At 50.0% G+C, this 16,160-nt stretch overlaps 1 protein-coding gene across 6 annotated transcripts in view; it reads left to right on the top strand.

Moving 5' to 3' along the window:
• The first annotated feature begins 2,212 nt into the window (after window positions 1-2,212).
• ART1 (ADP-ribosyltransferase 1) overlaps window positions 2,213-16,160 on the top strand; it is a 122,424-nt gene continuing 108,476 nt past the window's right edge. Inside the window, exons 1-5 of one of the 6 annotated variants that reach the window (XR_014168028.1) lie at window positions 2,213-2,300; window positions 4,407-4,484; window positions 5,163-5,898; window positions 6,898-6,936; window positions 7,037-7,467. Coding sequence is in view for 5 of the 6 variants with exons in the window: in XM_081910066.1 (XP_081766192.1) it covers window positions 2,298-2,300; window positions 4,407-4,484; window positions 5,163-5,898; window positions 6,898-6,936; window positions 7,037-7,137 (957 nt within the window). In the remaining variant the exon portion in view is untranslated. Of the gene's footprint in view, window positions 2,347-3,614; window positions 4,485-5,162; window positions 5,899-6,897; window positions 6,937-7,036; window positions 7,679-16,160 lie in introns of those variants that run through there. The other 5 variants (XM_081910068.1, XM_081910066.1, XM_081910070.1 and 2 more) reach the window with 5 other exon arrangements.

The raw sequence follows: 16,160 nt of genomic DNA on the forward strand, positions 1-16,160 counted from the left end.
AGTAAATGAAAGACAAGACATGGAAAGACCGATTTGTTTTTAATTGTTTTTATTTTTCTGTATTTTGTATTTTTTTTTCTTTTTTCATTTCTGTAACTTTTTTGAAACTTTAATAAATATTATTAAAAAAAACAAAAAAAACAAAAACAAAATTCTTCCTGGGTCAGGGCAGCTTTATTGTCCTGGGACAGCCTCCCTTAAGCTGGCTGGTGCTGGTGGAAGTCATAGTCCTAAATATCTGGAGGGTACCAGCTTGGCTAAGGTTGTGTATTACGGGGTGCAAGATCCCCCCAGGAGATGGTTCTTCGTTAAAACAATTTTTGTTAAAGATTTCCTTGGTTTACAAAAATACGTGCTTTGTCTCTTTTATTCAGGCTGTGTTTTCTACAGATCAGCTGCATTTGTTGTGGGACATTAGCATTAGGTCTGGGGAAGCAAATAAGGGGTGGCGAGAGGGGGTTGGCGTCGTGAAACCTATATTCTTTTAGCTGGTTAACGTGTGGGGTTTTGTGTCAGCATCACTTCCCAGGAGATTCTGAGGCTTACCTGGTGCCCTCTGTCTTGTGACAGCTCAGCACATCACCTGCTTTTAATTTATTTATCTGGAAATTTGCAATCCGCTCTTTCATTAAAAAAAAAAAAAAGAGGTGGCTAAGCAGACAAAATACAACAAAACATACCGGTAATTTAAAACACTGGTAAATTCTGATTGGTTTAAAGAAAAATTCATACGGTGAAGGCCTGTACAGTTTTCAGAAGGCGTCTGAAGAAAGACAAGGATGCTTCTTGCTGAAGGTCTATTGGCAGGGAGTTCCACAGGACACAGCCTGCCATGTTAAAGGTTTGGTCCCTAGTGGAGGCCAAGTGAACCTCAGGGGCTGCATGGGGAACCACCAGAAGGCCCCCGTCAGAGGATCTCAGTGATCTGCTGAGCTCTCTCGTTTGCCTGTCAGCCTATAGCTCTTGTGTAATTAGGGGGTTGGCAGCCCAGGACCTCCAGAAACACTGCCCAGGTTTGTGCCCCAGAGGGGTCATTTGGGTGCTGTTAACGCAGCAAAAATGAGTTATAAACGCAACCTGATTGGCCTCCGGTATGAGTGCTGCGGGTTGCCTTTGTTGGTGGGAGAGATCATCCTGTCTCACTGGTCAGTTACCCTTAAGCTGGGCAGCTCCCAGTTAACCCACAACAGTGACCAAAGGAGGAATGACCTCTGGGGGGAGTGCAGAGAGGAGAAACCCCCTGCCGCATCTGCAGCAGCACAACCGGACACCTCCATCTGCCCCAGCTGCAACAAAACATCTCTCTCTCCCGTATCGGTTTCTACAGCCACAGCAGGCGCTGCAACTCTCCAGCAATTTGACTTCACCTGCAAGGCGCACTCCTCCATTGTCTCCCGAGACAGACAGATGCCAACCAACTGGTTGATCCAGGACTTTCTCTCAACATGTTGACCCAGAAGGAGCCCCTGCCCTGTAGTGGGTGGCACCGTGGTCTAAACCACTGAGCCTCTTGAGCTTGCTGATCGGAAGGTTGGTGGTTCGAATCCCCGTTGCTCTGTCCCAGCTCCTGCGAACCTAGCAGTTTGAAAGCACATCAAAGTGCAAGTAGATAAATAGGTACCACTCCGGCGGGAAATGGTGTTTCCGTGCGCTCTGGCTTCTGCCACAGTGTCCTGTTGCACCAGTAGCGGTTTAGTCCTGCTGGCCACATGACCCGGAAAGCTGTCTGTGGACAAACGCCGGCTCCCTCGGCCTGAAAGTGCGATGAGTGCCGCAACCCCATAGTCGCCTTTGACTGGACTTAACCATCCAGGGGTCCTTTACCTTTTCCTTTTACCCTGCCCTGTATTTGAGAGGGATGCCTGACTATATTATTTACCCTTGGTATTCAGCTCTGTTTTACTCAGGGTAGACCCACCAAAATTAATGAAGTTCAGGTCCATTCATTTGCTCTGAGTAAAACTCTGTTGATTCTGCCAGGGATCCTTGAGCTGAGATTCCTGCAGTGCCAGGGGCTGGACTAGATGACTCTCAGTGTCCCCCTGCCCATGCCACAGTTCTATGAATACCACCCAATGCATTCAATGCGAGCAAAATTGTTGGAGGGTTCTTGAATATTAATAGCTCAAGGGTGAGCAGCGCTGGTGGGGATTTCCAGTGGGTTCTATAAAAAGCCCCTTTGCCACCTGTCACGTCCAGAGAACGGCGTCCCACAGCTGAGAGGAGCCACCCGGGCGCGAGAAGCGGCTGCAGAGCGGGAACGGGGCCACAGATAAGTCTGACCGTTTTATTTTCTGATGGTGAGAGAGAGAGAAGTCAAGGGATTGCTGCTTCTTTGAACCCAGTGTAAGAACAATTTCTTGCTCTTTGAAGCCGAGCTTTTGGCCTTGCAGCGGGTTGGGCTAGATGCCCTTGGGGTTCCTTCCAAGTCTACAATTCTATGTTTCATCCCTGCCCTGAACTCCATAAAACTGGGTGGATGACGCTGCAGGTTATTTCAGATGAGCTGTTTACTGAGCCTTCATCCTGATACTTCTGCCCAATGCTCACATGGAAGTTAGATTATATCCAGATTTATTGATTTCTTACAGAGCATTTGTTCTGATTTCTTGGCAAGGCAGTTATAATGACCATGAGCATTCGCTCTGCATTCATCTTGGGTTGCTTGCAGAATGTCTCCCTGCCTTCCGGCGTGCCATTTGTTGATCTCAGTACATTTACCCTACTGCTTTCCAAATTGCAAAAAAGAAGAAGTGGATTTGTTGTTTTTCTGGTATGCACTTGAATCCCTCCTGCAGGATACTGAGCCCAGAGGCACCTCTGTCAGGAGCTGCAATTCTCTGCTTCTGAATTGTTTCCCTGCACACTTCTATTTGCATATGCTGTGGGTTAAACCACTGAGCCTAGGACTTGCCGATCAGAAGGTCGGCGGTTCAAATCCCCGTGACGGGGTGAGCTCCTGTTGCTCGGTCCCTGCTCCTGCCAACCTAGCAGTTCGAAAGCACTTCAAAGGGCAAGTAGATAAATAGGTCCTGCTCCGGTGGGAAGGTAAACGGCGTTTCCAGGTGCTGCTCTTATTTGCCAGAAGTGGCTTAGTCATGCTGACCACATGACCTGGAAGCTGTACACTGGCTCCCTCGGCCAATAAAGTGAGATGAGTGCTGCAACCCCAGAGTTGGCCACGACTGGACCTAATGGTCAGGGGCCCCTTTACCTTTATTACAGAATAGAAATTCTAACCAATGACCCTGTTCTTTGGGGGCATCGTGGGGGCAAAATCTTATGCTGGGAGCAGATTGAGCAGCCTAGAATCACAGAGCTGCAGAGTTGGAAGGGATATCAAGTGTTAAGTTGTGGGTTGACATAGCCGACGACACAGCGATTTCTCCAAGTAGCTCTTTATTTTGTAAGCTGGAATAGAACTGACTGCAAACAGCTCAGCCGGCCTGCTTTTATAGGCAGCCGGCTGTCAACATTGTAACAACAACAGCCCAGAGTTCCCGCCTAAAATAACTGACGTGGACCTGAGTGAAAACTATCTACAGACCTGAGTGAAAACTATATACAGTATCCCCCTGCTGGCCCAGGGTGAAACTTCACTACATAACATCAAGGGTCATCTAGTCCAGTCCCCTGCAAGGCAGGAATCGCAACTCAATGATCCCTGACAGGTGGCAATCCTTAAAAAACACTTCTTTGGAGTCTGCTCCCAACATGAACATCACTTGGGATTCAACCACACTTCTGTACTTTCTTAGGCACGGATCTGAGAGGTTTCACTTTTGATCTGCCACTTTCACTGGGAAAATCTGCTGTTTACCACAGAATCGGAACAAATGTCAAACTGCAGAAAGCCCAGCTGACCTTTGTTATGATTCAGAAGGAAACAATACGTTTTCCTGGGGAAAGCAGCAAGGCAAAAGGAGAACCTCTCAGACCCAGGCCTAGGAAGTATGCTTTGAGCAGAAATGTGGATGAGATCTCAGAAAGTTATCCCTAGTGCTCAGTCAGACTCTCCTTTCTTTGCCATTTGAATCCAGCGGCTCGGTTCCTACCCTCTGGAGCAGCAGAAACCACATTTGCTCCACAAAGCAATCTGCCTGTTGCTTTTCCTCTCCTCCCTTGGCAATTGTGCTATATAAAGGACTGAAAATATTGGCTGCAATACCTCGACAGCCAAAGTTAACGAAACATGCTTTTAGGCTCGTAATTTGGGGTGTCCCCCCCCCCGCCTTTGTGGTTTGGGAGGAAGGCAAAGTTTGTTTTTGTTTTGATGCAAATCAAAAGCTTGAACCTTACCTTGAATTCACCAGATCTGTGAACTCCCAAGTGTCAAGTGTCAAGACACGGCTGTGAGATATCCAGGCTGGAGAGAAAAACTTGCTTCTTTTGTTTTGTTTTCAAAGGAGAGGGCGGTGAAGATGGCCTCTTTCTCTGTGATCCTGCTGCTTCACCTGGTGGGAATATTCCCAGGAGACCTTCAGGTATGAAGAGGGTGCAAGCAGTGGGAATTAAAAATCAAGACACATACACACTTCTGCCCATCAGCCTCCTCAAGCCATCTCCTCGCGTATTCCTTACTGTGGTTATTAGTACTGCACCTATGGAAGCAATAGGATGAATAAAAACTGACTCTTCTTGGAAATAAAAAATGATCCAGACCAAAAATATGGCTTCAAAGCTTTACTCACAGAGCTTTACTCTTCAAAGCAGACTTAAAACAATAGTGATACATCCAAATAGTTGCATAAAATCATGTGCTTTTCAAGCCCAGGTTCAGCTCCTTAGAAATGTAAAATTACTCCAAACAGAACTGGAATCAAAACTCTTTCACTCCACACAGACGCCATTCCAGCCTGAGGCTGTTCCCTCCTAGAAAGAATCATCACTAGTACACCCTTTTGTTTTGGTGGTTTGAGAACAAAGACCACTCCCTTAAAATGGAGATTTGCAACTGAATATCTTACTCGTGTGGTCTAAAGTTAAACATCACGTGAGAGAGTAGCAGGGAGACATTCTCAGCTGATTTTCAACCTGTTAGGTACCAGAGATATCTTACTTAGCGTCAATGGAATTTTCCGTGTTCCCTTTAGCAATACACATACAGAGCTATTTTCCATTTTGATGTACAATTAAGCAATTAACATTCCTTTCTGCTCCAGGTCCTCTGTTTCCCCATTCAAAGGAGAGACCTCTTCCCCATCAAAGTGTCCCCACTCGACATGGCCTTGACCTCTTTCGATGACCAGTACAAGGGATGTGCGGAGCAGATGGAGGCTGAGCTGGCCGAGCTGAACCGCACGGAGTTCGCCCAAAACAGAGTCTACGCCGAGGCCTGGGAAGAGGCCTCCTCCCAGTGGGAGGGGAGGAAAACCCCTTTGCCCGCAGGGCTCAAGCCCGAGTACGTCATCGCCATCATGGCTTACACCATCCAAGGGCGCCTCCACAGGGATTTCAACGCAGCCGTGAGGGAAGCCGGGCGCACGAGAGACTCTTACCTCAACAACTTCAACTTCAAGACCCTTCACTTCCTCCTGACCAGGGCCCTCCACGCCTTGGGGACCACCTCTCACCCCAGGTGCCAAAAGGTGTACCGCGGGGTGCGAAACGTTCGCTTCATCTCCGAGCGCCTCAAGGCAGTCCGCTTTGGACACTTCACGTCCTCGTCGCTGAAGAACGAGAGCGCCCTGCAGTTCGGCACGGACACCTTCTTCACCATCGAGACCTGCTATGGGGTCAACATCAAGAACTTCTCCTTCTTCCCTGGCGAGGAAGAGGTCCTCATCCCCCCCTTTGAGAAGTTCAAGGTGGCCAACTTCACCAAAGCCAAGGAGACGACTTACATCCAGCTCCTCTCCCTCGAAGACTCCAGCGTCCACAACTGTGTCTTTGTGAAAGGTAACAGTCCTATTGCTGGGGAGCAACAGAGTTAAAAAAATAATAACCCCCTATATAGCACCCATAGATGTGCAAGGTCGCCACATTCTCCTTTCTATGTAATCCAAACAGCGCAGGTGGCTCAAGACAGCCAGCCAAGCTGCATCTGGAACAAAAGAAAAATGGAAACCTCCAGGTCATTCAGCAAGCCAATCTAAAGGGAGTGGGGATTTTGGATAGCAAATATCACAACCCTTGAGTGCCTGGATGTGTACAAACCTATTCAGATGATCCAGTCAAAATTTGGGGGAAGACCACAGCTGAACTCTACAACGTGTCAACCCTGATGAAATCGCAGGGGGAGCATTTTATCCTTAGCCACCCCAGCCTTGGTAACCCCTCCCTTAGAAAGGCACTAAACATGTTATTATCTGCAATGTAGAGATCCCCCTAGCTCTGCAGGGTGGGGAAGAGGGACATATTCTGTGTCCCAGTCTAAATTTCTTGAGCTGCTCAGTAATGGCACCCATGATGTTTTGTAATGTCAGTGTTTCCAGAAAGCAGGTAACTGTCCTTGTTTGGGGAACACTAGACCAGTGATTCCCAAATATTACCTAGCTGGGCTCTTTGAGGGAAGGAGGTGGCTGGGGGATGTGCTGGAGGTTTAAATGAACTATCAGACTTTGACAAGCTGGTACCCCTGAATCAAGCTTGTGCATTTTGTTGACTTAAACTAAACCATGCTAAATGGATTTTGCAAAACTGTGCAATTAATTGTTGCTGTTTTGCATTTTATTGGTGGGTTGTGCAAACCTCTGTTCTGAATAACGAAGGTGGACTCTCCTTCCTTGGAGGTTGTTAAGCAGAGGTCGGATGCCCCTCTGTCAGGGGATCTTTAGTCGAGATTCCTGCATTGCTGGGGGGCTGGACTAGATGACCCTGAGGAGTCCCTTTCAACTCTGCAATGCTATGATTCTATGAATGACTTGCTTATAACTATCTTTGCTTTGCTCTTTGCAGAGAAAAAGTGCAAGCCCCCAAGATGCCGGACCAACTCAGGTGAGGGAGTAGCTGATAATTCTCTCCCCACACCCCACCCCAGACACTCATGCTATTAAAAGTATGCTAAAGTCCCCTCCTTTTTTTCTTATATTGACAGGTGCAAGTCACAGCCATCTCTCTGCCAGTGTCCAAATGTCCTTCTTTCTCTGGGGTTCCCTCCTCCTTGCTGGCACCCTGGGACCTCCAGACCTCCTCTGATCTCTAGGATCAAACCTCTGCCTCTCTCCCGTCCTTCACATAGTCCGCTCCTGGGGAAGCAAAACAGGAGCAAATCGAGTGCGGCTGAGAGAGAACGTTAGTCTTTGCTTGAGTTAAGAGCCAAGAGGGGCAGTGGCTGCAAATAAGCCGCTTTCTAAACCCAGAGTGTGTTGCTGGCAAGAGCTCCATGGCATCTCACCCCATTATTCCTTTGCTGTTGCAGTAGCAATTTACATAAATGGCGTTAACAGACCCTCCAATCACCCCTATTTTCCAGGAACAGTCTTGGATTTACAGCAGACGTCCCGGTTTATGATTTGATCCCAGAATGTCCCACTTTCCTTTAGGAGGTCCCTATTCTCATTGGAGAAATGTTGGAGGGTATGGAGTCATGCGACCCCCAAGCCAAGTAAATAAGTAACTAGACAACCTCTGGAAGACATCTGAAGGCGGCCCTGTCTAGGGAAGATTTTTAATGCTTGATGTTTTATTGTGTTTCTTATATATGTTAGGAGCCGAGGTATAAATGTTATTATTATTATTATGGAACAGGGCACCCCTATTTTCATTGGAGAAATGTTGGAGGGTCTGCGTTAGGCTGCTAACCAGGGGAACCTGTGCTCTGCGCTGCGTTCATTGGACTCCAGCTCCCATTGGGCCATGCTTGGTGGGGCTGATGGGAGTTGGAGTCCAACAAGATCTGGAGCTCACCAGGTTAGCCAAGAAGAGCTGGACTAGAGGACCTCTGGGGGACCCTTCCAACTCTATGATTCTATGATTTGAAGAGCCTGGCTGCTAGAGCAGAGCAAAGGAGGCCCACCTAGGCCACCTCCATCGGTCCCACAGAATGACCAAGCAGATGAATCTCCTGGGAAAGCCCCTGGCAGGACCAGAGGCCAATTCCCCACTTAACTCCTGTGTTTTGTGACTCTGCATTTGGACAAAACCAGCCTCCGGAGAATTGGCTAGTGGGGTGCCAAGCAAGACAGCCCCACGCGGGGTGTCTGATCTCAGCCAACCCAGCTGTAACCAGCAAGGCATCTATCTCAGGGTTCAGAAGGAGTCCTCCTTTCCCAGGAATAGCCATAGCTGGCCCAGCCTTGCAGCCTCAGGTCAGAAGGTTATGGACTCTCCTTCTTCGGAGGCTTTTAAGCAGAAGTTGGACGGCCACCTGCCAGGGAGCCCCCCCCCTTTAATGCTTTTTATTGATTTCCAACACAACAAAAATTATACATTCCAAATAAAACACAAAAGAAACAATTTTCCAAATAAACCAATATATACCAATATATATACACAAATCCTTACAGAGACTTAGGTTGTTTAAGTCTTTTTCCTGATTCACAAATTCTTAATTCCTCCATATGACTCCCAACCTCCGCTCTGAGGGTTCCTCCCACCCTTTTATTATCACTGCTTTCGTTTTGTCTCATGTATTCTTCGTCTAACTTGCAGCTTGCAGAGCTTGGTCAAAACATGTCCAGGTTTTCACTTGTGGACAATGTTTAATTAAATATCGTTTATAAATCCCCCAGGAACTGTACTGCCAGGGAGCCATTAGCTGTGATTCCTGCCTTGTGGGAGGGGGGTGGACTAGATGACCCTCGGGTCCCCCTTCCCAACTCTACGATTCCAGGGAAAGGCACTTTTCATCACAGCTGCCTCCCTAAAACAATCCCTAGCTCAGTGTTTCCCAACCGGTGTTCCGCGGCACACTAGTGTGCCGCGAGACGTTGCCTGGTGTGCCGTGGGAGGGAGGCGGGCGGCCTTTACCGGGGTGCGCAGGCCGAGTGGCGGCCGGCGAGGGGCGGGCAGGAAGCAGCTGGGCAGCAGAGCTCCTCCCGGGCCAGACGGGGAGGGGCTGCGGGGACTCGCCCCGGCGCCCCGTCCGCGCCTCCAAGTGAGGCGGGTGGCCGGAGGGCTCGGCTGCCCTGACCGACCCAGTCGCCCGTTCCCGCTTGGCCCTTCCCGGACGAGCGCCTCGCGCGCCCCTCACGGAAAGACTTCCTCGGGAGTAAGCCCCACCCGCCGCCGGAGTTGCTGCCGGGAGGAGGCGGCTTTCCCCTCGGCGGGGCGGGGCGCGCTTGGCGACGAGGAGGCGGCCCCCCGCTTCTCTTCGGGCGCGCTGCTCTTCGCTCCGGGACCAGAAGAGTGAGGTGCGCGGCGGCGGCGGGCGAGGTTGCGCCGGGTGGAGGCCGGGCGACCCGGGGCTGCTCCGAAGAGGCGGCTCTGCCGGGCGAGGTAACTCTTGCGCGTCGAGGAAAAAGGCTCACAGGGTAATGTATGTCTCTTACTCAGCATATTTGGGAGCAGAGCCTGGCGCTTCTCAAACCACGCTTGCTAATTTATGAGCAGCCACATTAAAATAAATCCCCGGCGCGTCTTTTCGGGTGCCCTCCGCTCCCCATTTTCCCTCCCTCGTTGGATTCCCCTCTCCCAGCGCAGAACCAGAAAAGCTGACATTTCTTCCCTCTCACCCTCGCCTTTTGTGGAAACCTCCCTTAGCGGGGTTGCTGTCTGAACAGACAATTGTTCCGATTTCATTTTGAACAGTAACTTTAAAATTAATGTGCCTTTTCCAAAATCTTTGGCTCCGAGGCGGTTAGTTCATTTTGGCATGCGGAGTGACCTGCTTATTTATTGGCGGCCGTGAGGGTGAGGATAAACGGGGAAACCTTCCTTCCCCCCATTCCAGCTTTCCCCTGGCAGCGCCCACTTCTTGCACTGAGAATTTGCCCTTGTTTTGGAAACTCTTTGCAGTAGCCGCGCTTTGGCAACAACATTTTCTAATGGTGGTGTGCCTCGAGATTTTTTTCATGAAACAAGTGTGCCTTTGCCCAAAAAAGGTTGGGAAACACTGCCCTAGCTCACCATGATCCCCCAAGGCAAGGTCCCCTCTAGAACAGGTGGAGCCTCCAGTGGTGACCCTACATTTCTGGGGTCCTGAATCTTGAACTCTGATGGGGACCCCTTTGCCATCAGCAATGATGTCTGGGTAACCGCTATTATCTTCTTCTGAGGGCTTGTTCCATCGCAGGCCACTATATCTTTACAGCATCTGTGCCACAGACTCTCAAACTTTGGGATTGTTGAAATATACACAACAGAAAATCAATCCACTTGAGTCCTGCGACTCACTATATTTTTCGCTCCATAAGACACACTTTTTTCTACCTAAAAAGTAAGGGGAAATGTCTGTGCGTCTTATGGAGCGAGTGCGTGGTCCCTGTAGCCGAATTGCCCAGGGGCGAAAAGCAGATCATGCTTTTTCTTTTTTTTCTTTTTTGAAAGAGGGAAGCGGATTGTTGAAACAAAGCCGTTGATCATTTGCTGATCGGAGAGAGAGATAAGGGACACTAGAGATAAAGGAGGCTGCCTGGGATGGGGTGGGGTGGGGTTAAATACAGCAAACTTGCAGGGGGGGGCAGGAAGACTAAAGCAATGAGGAGAGAAATTAGAAGAAAAGGAGGAGCAAAAAACTGCTCCAGCTAAGGAAAAGACACAAAGGCAAACAAGAGGGAAGGGAGTGTTGAAAGGAAACAGCTGATCGGTGGAATTGGAAGAGAGATAAGGGACACTAGCGGAGGCTGCCTGGGAGGGGGGGAGGTAAAAGTCCATAGATCCTCAGGATTTTTACATTGGGTCACCCCAAATTCACCATCAGATCACATAGCATGTCCATGGCTACAGCCTGCACCAAAAAAATCACGCACCCACTGTTGCATGGGACCGCAACGGAGCAAAAACGTGGTTACAAAGCATGGATCCACATGGATCCACAGGATTTTTGCATTGGGTCACTCCAAATTCACCATCAGATCACATATCTCTGGCCACAGCATGAACCACAAAAATCATACATCCACTGTTTCGTTCAGAATATTTTTTTCTCTTGTTTTCCTCCTCTAAAAACTAGGTGCGTCTTATGATCAGGTTCATCTTATGGAGCGAAAAATACGGGGTCTACAAGACCCAACAATCGTAAGCAATGTGCCCTAAAGTCACTGCTGGGGTCCCTCCAGGGTTAGGAGCCCTGAAGCTGAACTTTCATTGGTTTCAGACGAGATCTGCTCCTGGGAGCTTCCACGCCAGCTGAGCTTCTCACCACGAACATCTCCTTCTTGAATGGATTAAGTTTTCTCCATCCTCATCCAGCTTGCATGTTTGGACACTGGAGGTCAGGGAATTTGTCTACCGGGGTCCAGTGTTTCCTCTGCCTCTGACACTCCAGGGTTCCCCCCCCCCCCAACTCCTGCTTCTTGAATCCTTTTTCAAATGGAAGACACCAGGAATTGAACTTTGAACCTTCTGCCTACAAAGCGGGTGCTCTGCTTGCGAGATCTGGTCCTTTCAGTTTTCAGAGTGTGTCCCCCCCCCTCTCCCTTCACAGACGAGTGTTGTATACATTTTATGAAATAAAAATAAAAATTGAGCTGAGTGTTATTGGCATCATTACGGTGGGGCTGGTTTCAGTGTACATGATACTCGTGGGCCCTTTCTAAAGGAATTGATGGTCGGTCTGGTGCAGAAGTTATTTAGCTTGCTCCTCTTCAGCTCTATAACATAAGAGGAATATTCCTAGGAAGCTGCCTTGCACACGGTCAGTCCTGTGACCCATCGACCTCAGCAGCACCTGCACTGACTGGCAGCAGCTCTCCAGGGTTTTGGATGGGGGGGGCAGACATTCCCAGCCCCCCCCTTAGATGCCGCCCAGGACTGAAGACCTGCATGCAAAGCACATGGTCCAATCCTGCGCTATGGAGACCCCTGCCCTGCCTGGGAGGATGTGGGGCTGGCCTCCCTTTGGAAGATGGGGCTGCAGGAAGAAGGATGTGAGAGGAAGATGCAGCCCAGCTGCAGGCGGAACAGGAGGGGCCTCCGAGTTCTGAAGGAGGAGCATCACCTCTCGGGAGGGGCCAGGTAGGAGGGGGTTGCCACGGTGACAAGGACCCGCCCTCCTTTGTGACCTCTCTTGCTTCTCCCTTAAAAGCCACCGACTTGCAGGAGGCCATTGTGGGTTAGGAGGGAGGCAAGTGGAGGAGAGAGGAGTTGGTGGCGGTTGGCGGAGATTGGAGAAGGAGTTCGGTTTATTGTTCTTTTTCCAGTTTCTTATTTTGCTTCCCATTTCATTTCATACTTTTATTTGATTTATTATTTTAGTTTTGTATTTTAACACTTTTATCTTATTGTTCTTTATTTTAATATTTTTTATTTTATTTTGTGCACGTTTTGTTTATATTTATTTTGTACATAGAGGGGTAGTTAGGGTTAGGCTTAGGCTTAGGGCTGGGGTTGGGGTCAGAGTTAGGCTTGGATGGGCATTTTAGACAGCTAGTTTAGAGAGGAAGGTGGGATTTCCTCCTGGACGAAATGGGCAGGCTGTAAGTGTTGGGATACTGCCAGGGAGACGAAGGCATCAGGCAGGCCTCCACGTCGTCTCTGGACGATCTCCCGGTCTCCCGTAGGACAGCATCAGTCAATTAGCGACACGAGCCTCAGACACGAGCCTCAGACACATTCCAAGACTCGTGCACACCCTTTTCAGCAGTCTCCACAACGGAAGATTCAGACAGGAGAGCAAATTTACAGCTTTATTCAACGTAGATCAGAACAAAGGAAAACATGACTGCTTGCATCCGTGTCCAGGAAAAGAGCCGGAACAAAAGCTGTATACAAAATGGAAGTTCCCAGAGAGAACAGTGCTGAGAGTAAACAGGCATGTGAGACACAACAATCATGCCTGACCATTTAAGGTGGAAGGGAACTATATCCTAAGAGTAAGTAGGATTCTTTCCCTTTCTCTTGGTCTCCTGGGGGGGGTGAGTCCTGGGGTCCCCTGCACAGTCTTGGCTCTCTGGAAATTGACCCAGCCCGTCTTCTCTGAGAGCTCAGCTCCTCCACACTCTTTCCCTGCCTTCCCCATTTCTTCCCTGCTTTTATTAGGACATCCCTAGCCCACTTTCCTCCCAGGAGCTCAAAGTGGCCTCCATGGTTCTTCCTGCCACCAATTTTTATCTTCCCAGCAGCCCTGCAAAGTAGGCCAGGCTGGCCCAAGGTCCACCAGGGAGCTTCATGGCTGAGTGGGGATTCGAACCCTGCTCTCCCCGGTCCTCCTAGTCCAGCCCTCCAACCACTACACCTCTCCCTGGCTCCATCTTTCATCTCTCCAGCTGCCCAACACCATCAGCCTTCTCCCCCTTCATGGGGGTCTCTCTGGTTCCGAGGAAGACTCCACCACCTTCCTATCTCAGCCCCCCGCACAGATACAAACACACACACCCCATTGGGGCTCCTGAGTCGTTCTCTCCCCCCCACCCCGCCCCTCTCTTCTAGGTTCAGGTGGTTCAGGGCCCTGTTCAGCTACTGGCGGAGGAACAGGGTGGCCCCGCTGCAAGTCCCGGAGGAGCCCATGGTGATAGGTGAGCAAGTGTGGACACCTCAGGGTGCAGTTCTCTGCCCCCCCCCGAAAGAGCTGGCTTTCCTCCTCTGCTCTCTTCCAGGACATCTTGGGGCACTTGGAGCGCTTCAGGGATCAATCACTGAGCCTGGCCCTGGCCCTCCTCCAGCTGAGGTGAGGGGTTTGTTGGGGATGGATGAGGTTGTGGGGGTGGGGGACAGAACTCCAGGGGGAGCTCTGGGTGGGGAAGAGCAGGCAGGAGGGAGAAGGGGGCAAGGGAGACTCAGAGGAGGCAGCATCTAACCCTCTCCCCCCTTCATCTCTGCAGCATCATGAGGCCAAAGTTCAGCTCCGATATGCGCTGTGCTATTCTGCACAGGATGTTTGAGGCAGTGCTGAAAGGGGCTGAGAAGGTGGAGGACAGAGAAGTATGTCCTCTGTCTTGACTTCCCTTTGCTCAGCTCTTTCTTCTCACACCCTTGCTAGATTTAACCCAGCACTCAACCTCTCTTCTCTCTTTTCCCGCAGGAACTGAAGAGGCACTTCCAGAGCCTGCTGGGGGGCGGGGGGAGGGTGTCTCCACTTCAGAGATGGGCCTCACAATTCTCCACACAGCTTTCCAGGCCAACTAGAGGGAAAGAATGAGAGGACAGGGAGGTCTGTCCTTAGTCCTCTTTACTTTTCCTTTGAGGCAGCAGCACTGAGGGGCCTTTGGACCATCCAGCTGCCCAAGAATCACACCGCAGAGTCCATTCTGGTTGTGTGAGGGACCCCAGGAGGGAGCTGCCAGGGGAGGGCAGAGGTGCCCTCCTGATGCCCCCGGAAGGACCTGACTTTCCTCCTCTGCTCTCTTCCAGGACATCCTGGGGTGCCTTGGGCGTTTTGACGAGTGCCCCATAATACAAACTTCTCCTCCGACCTCTGCAGTGCAATAGTCCGCAGGAGGTTTGAGGCACTCCTGAAGGAAGAACAGGAGGTGAACAGGAAGGTTTGTCATTGGTCTTGACTTCTCTTGACATGGCTCTTTCTTCTTCCTCTTCACACACTTCCACAACTGCACTCAGGACTCAAAATCTCTTCTCTCTTTCCCTCCTTTCCCTTCGTGGACCTGCTGGCTTGAACATGGGCCTCTCGCACAGGAATTGAAGTGGCACTTCCATCATCTGCTCTGACAGAGACCCCCAACTCTCCACACCTCCTTCTCCTGCTTAACGTAAGTGTCCTGATGGCATCAGAGATGGTAAAGGGATGCCAGGTACTCTGTGGTGGGGGCAGTGGGGGCCTCCTTGGCCCAGGCTGGCCCCTGACTCTGAGATGCTCTTTCCTCCCGCAGGACCGCCGATGTTACGCCCTTTAGGAAAGTGGGGAGCAACAGAAACCAGCAGCCAACAGCTTCCCTTCTCTGCTGGCCTTTGCCCGAAGGTCCCCCCATCTCAGAGCAAGTAGATTCAGTCCTTTGAACACTTCCATCTCCCCAAGAGGCTCCCAAGGCTGATCATCCTCTGCAGTTGATAACAGACTTAACTGAAAAGAACGGCTTCCTCTTCTGGTGACACCTGAGAATTCTAGAAAACATTCACCCTTTCCATAGCCGTATGGATGCACAACAGTTCTTTAGTTGGAATCTCCTTTCTCGCAAGTCATTTGGGTCCTTGTCTTCAGAGCAGGAGCAGGTGCAAGCTTCTTGCATCTTCCATGTGGGAGCCCTTCAGGCATTTGAAGACGGCTCTCAAGTCATGTCTCCGTCTCCCCTTCTCCAGGCTAAACATCCCCAACTGTGAAATCCACTTAAAAAATAATAATAATCTGGCCTTTTTGCAGTTTGGAAAATGAAGGGTAAATGCATTGAAAAGTGTGGTGGGAAGACTTTTAAGAAATTGGGGTGAGTGCTCATGGTCCTATACCTGCCCCACAAAGAAATCTGAATTGGATAGAATCTGATCTCCGTGTGCAGAACCTTAGATTTGCCCCTCTTGAAATTCTTTCCTGCTCTGTGCCAGACTCCAAAGCTGGGCTTGGGGCTTTATGGGAAACCTAATGCAGAAGCAAGATCTGTAAGGGGGGGGGTGCTAAGAGCCCCTCCATCCTATGCTCAGGTTGTATATATGTGCACATAAAACCAGGTATCCTGAAGACTCCACAGTCTCTGCTAATCTTCGTTCCCAGAAAACTAAACCCCGGGTAAAGAGAAGCACCCCTGGAGTTTCTTGTTGCACAGATATTGGGGTGCTGGGTAAGAAAAGGACACACCCTAGAGCAGTGTTTCCCAACCTTGTGCCTCCAGCTGTTTTTGAACTACAATTCCCATCATCCCTGACCATTGGTCTTGCTAGCTAGGGATGATGGGAGTTGTAGTCCAAAAACAGCTGGAGGCCCAAGGTTGGGAAACACTGCCCTAGAGGTCAGAGCAATGGCGGATCGTGGCATCTCAAATGGTGGTGCTGCCCTGGACAATGCCAAATTCTGGCACCACCTCCCCCTTGCCTCACGCTTCCCTCCCCCCAGCTTTATTAATATCCTTGCAATACTATATATATATATATATATATATATGCAGGTTTTGGTGTCCTCGGGTGTCTTCCCGTGTAAAAGTTGGGGTGTCTAGGCGACGTTTCGACGAGGTCTC

The sequence above is a fragment of the Podarcis melisellensis genome (assembly GCF_964234715.1).
Source record: "Podarcis melisellensis genome assembly, chromosome: 4".
NCBI lineage: Eukaryota > Metazoa > Chordata > Lepidosauria > Squamata > Lacertidae > Podarcis > Podarcis melisellensis.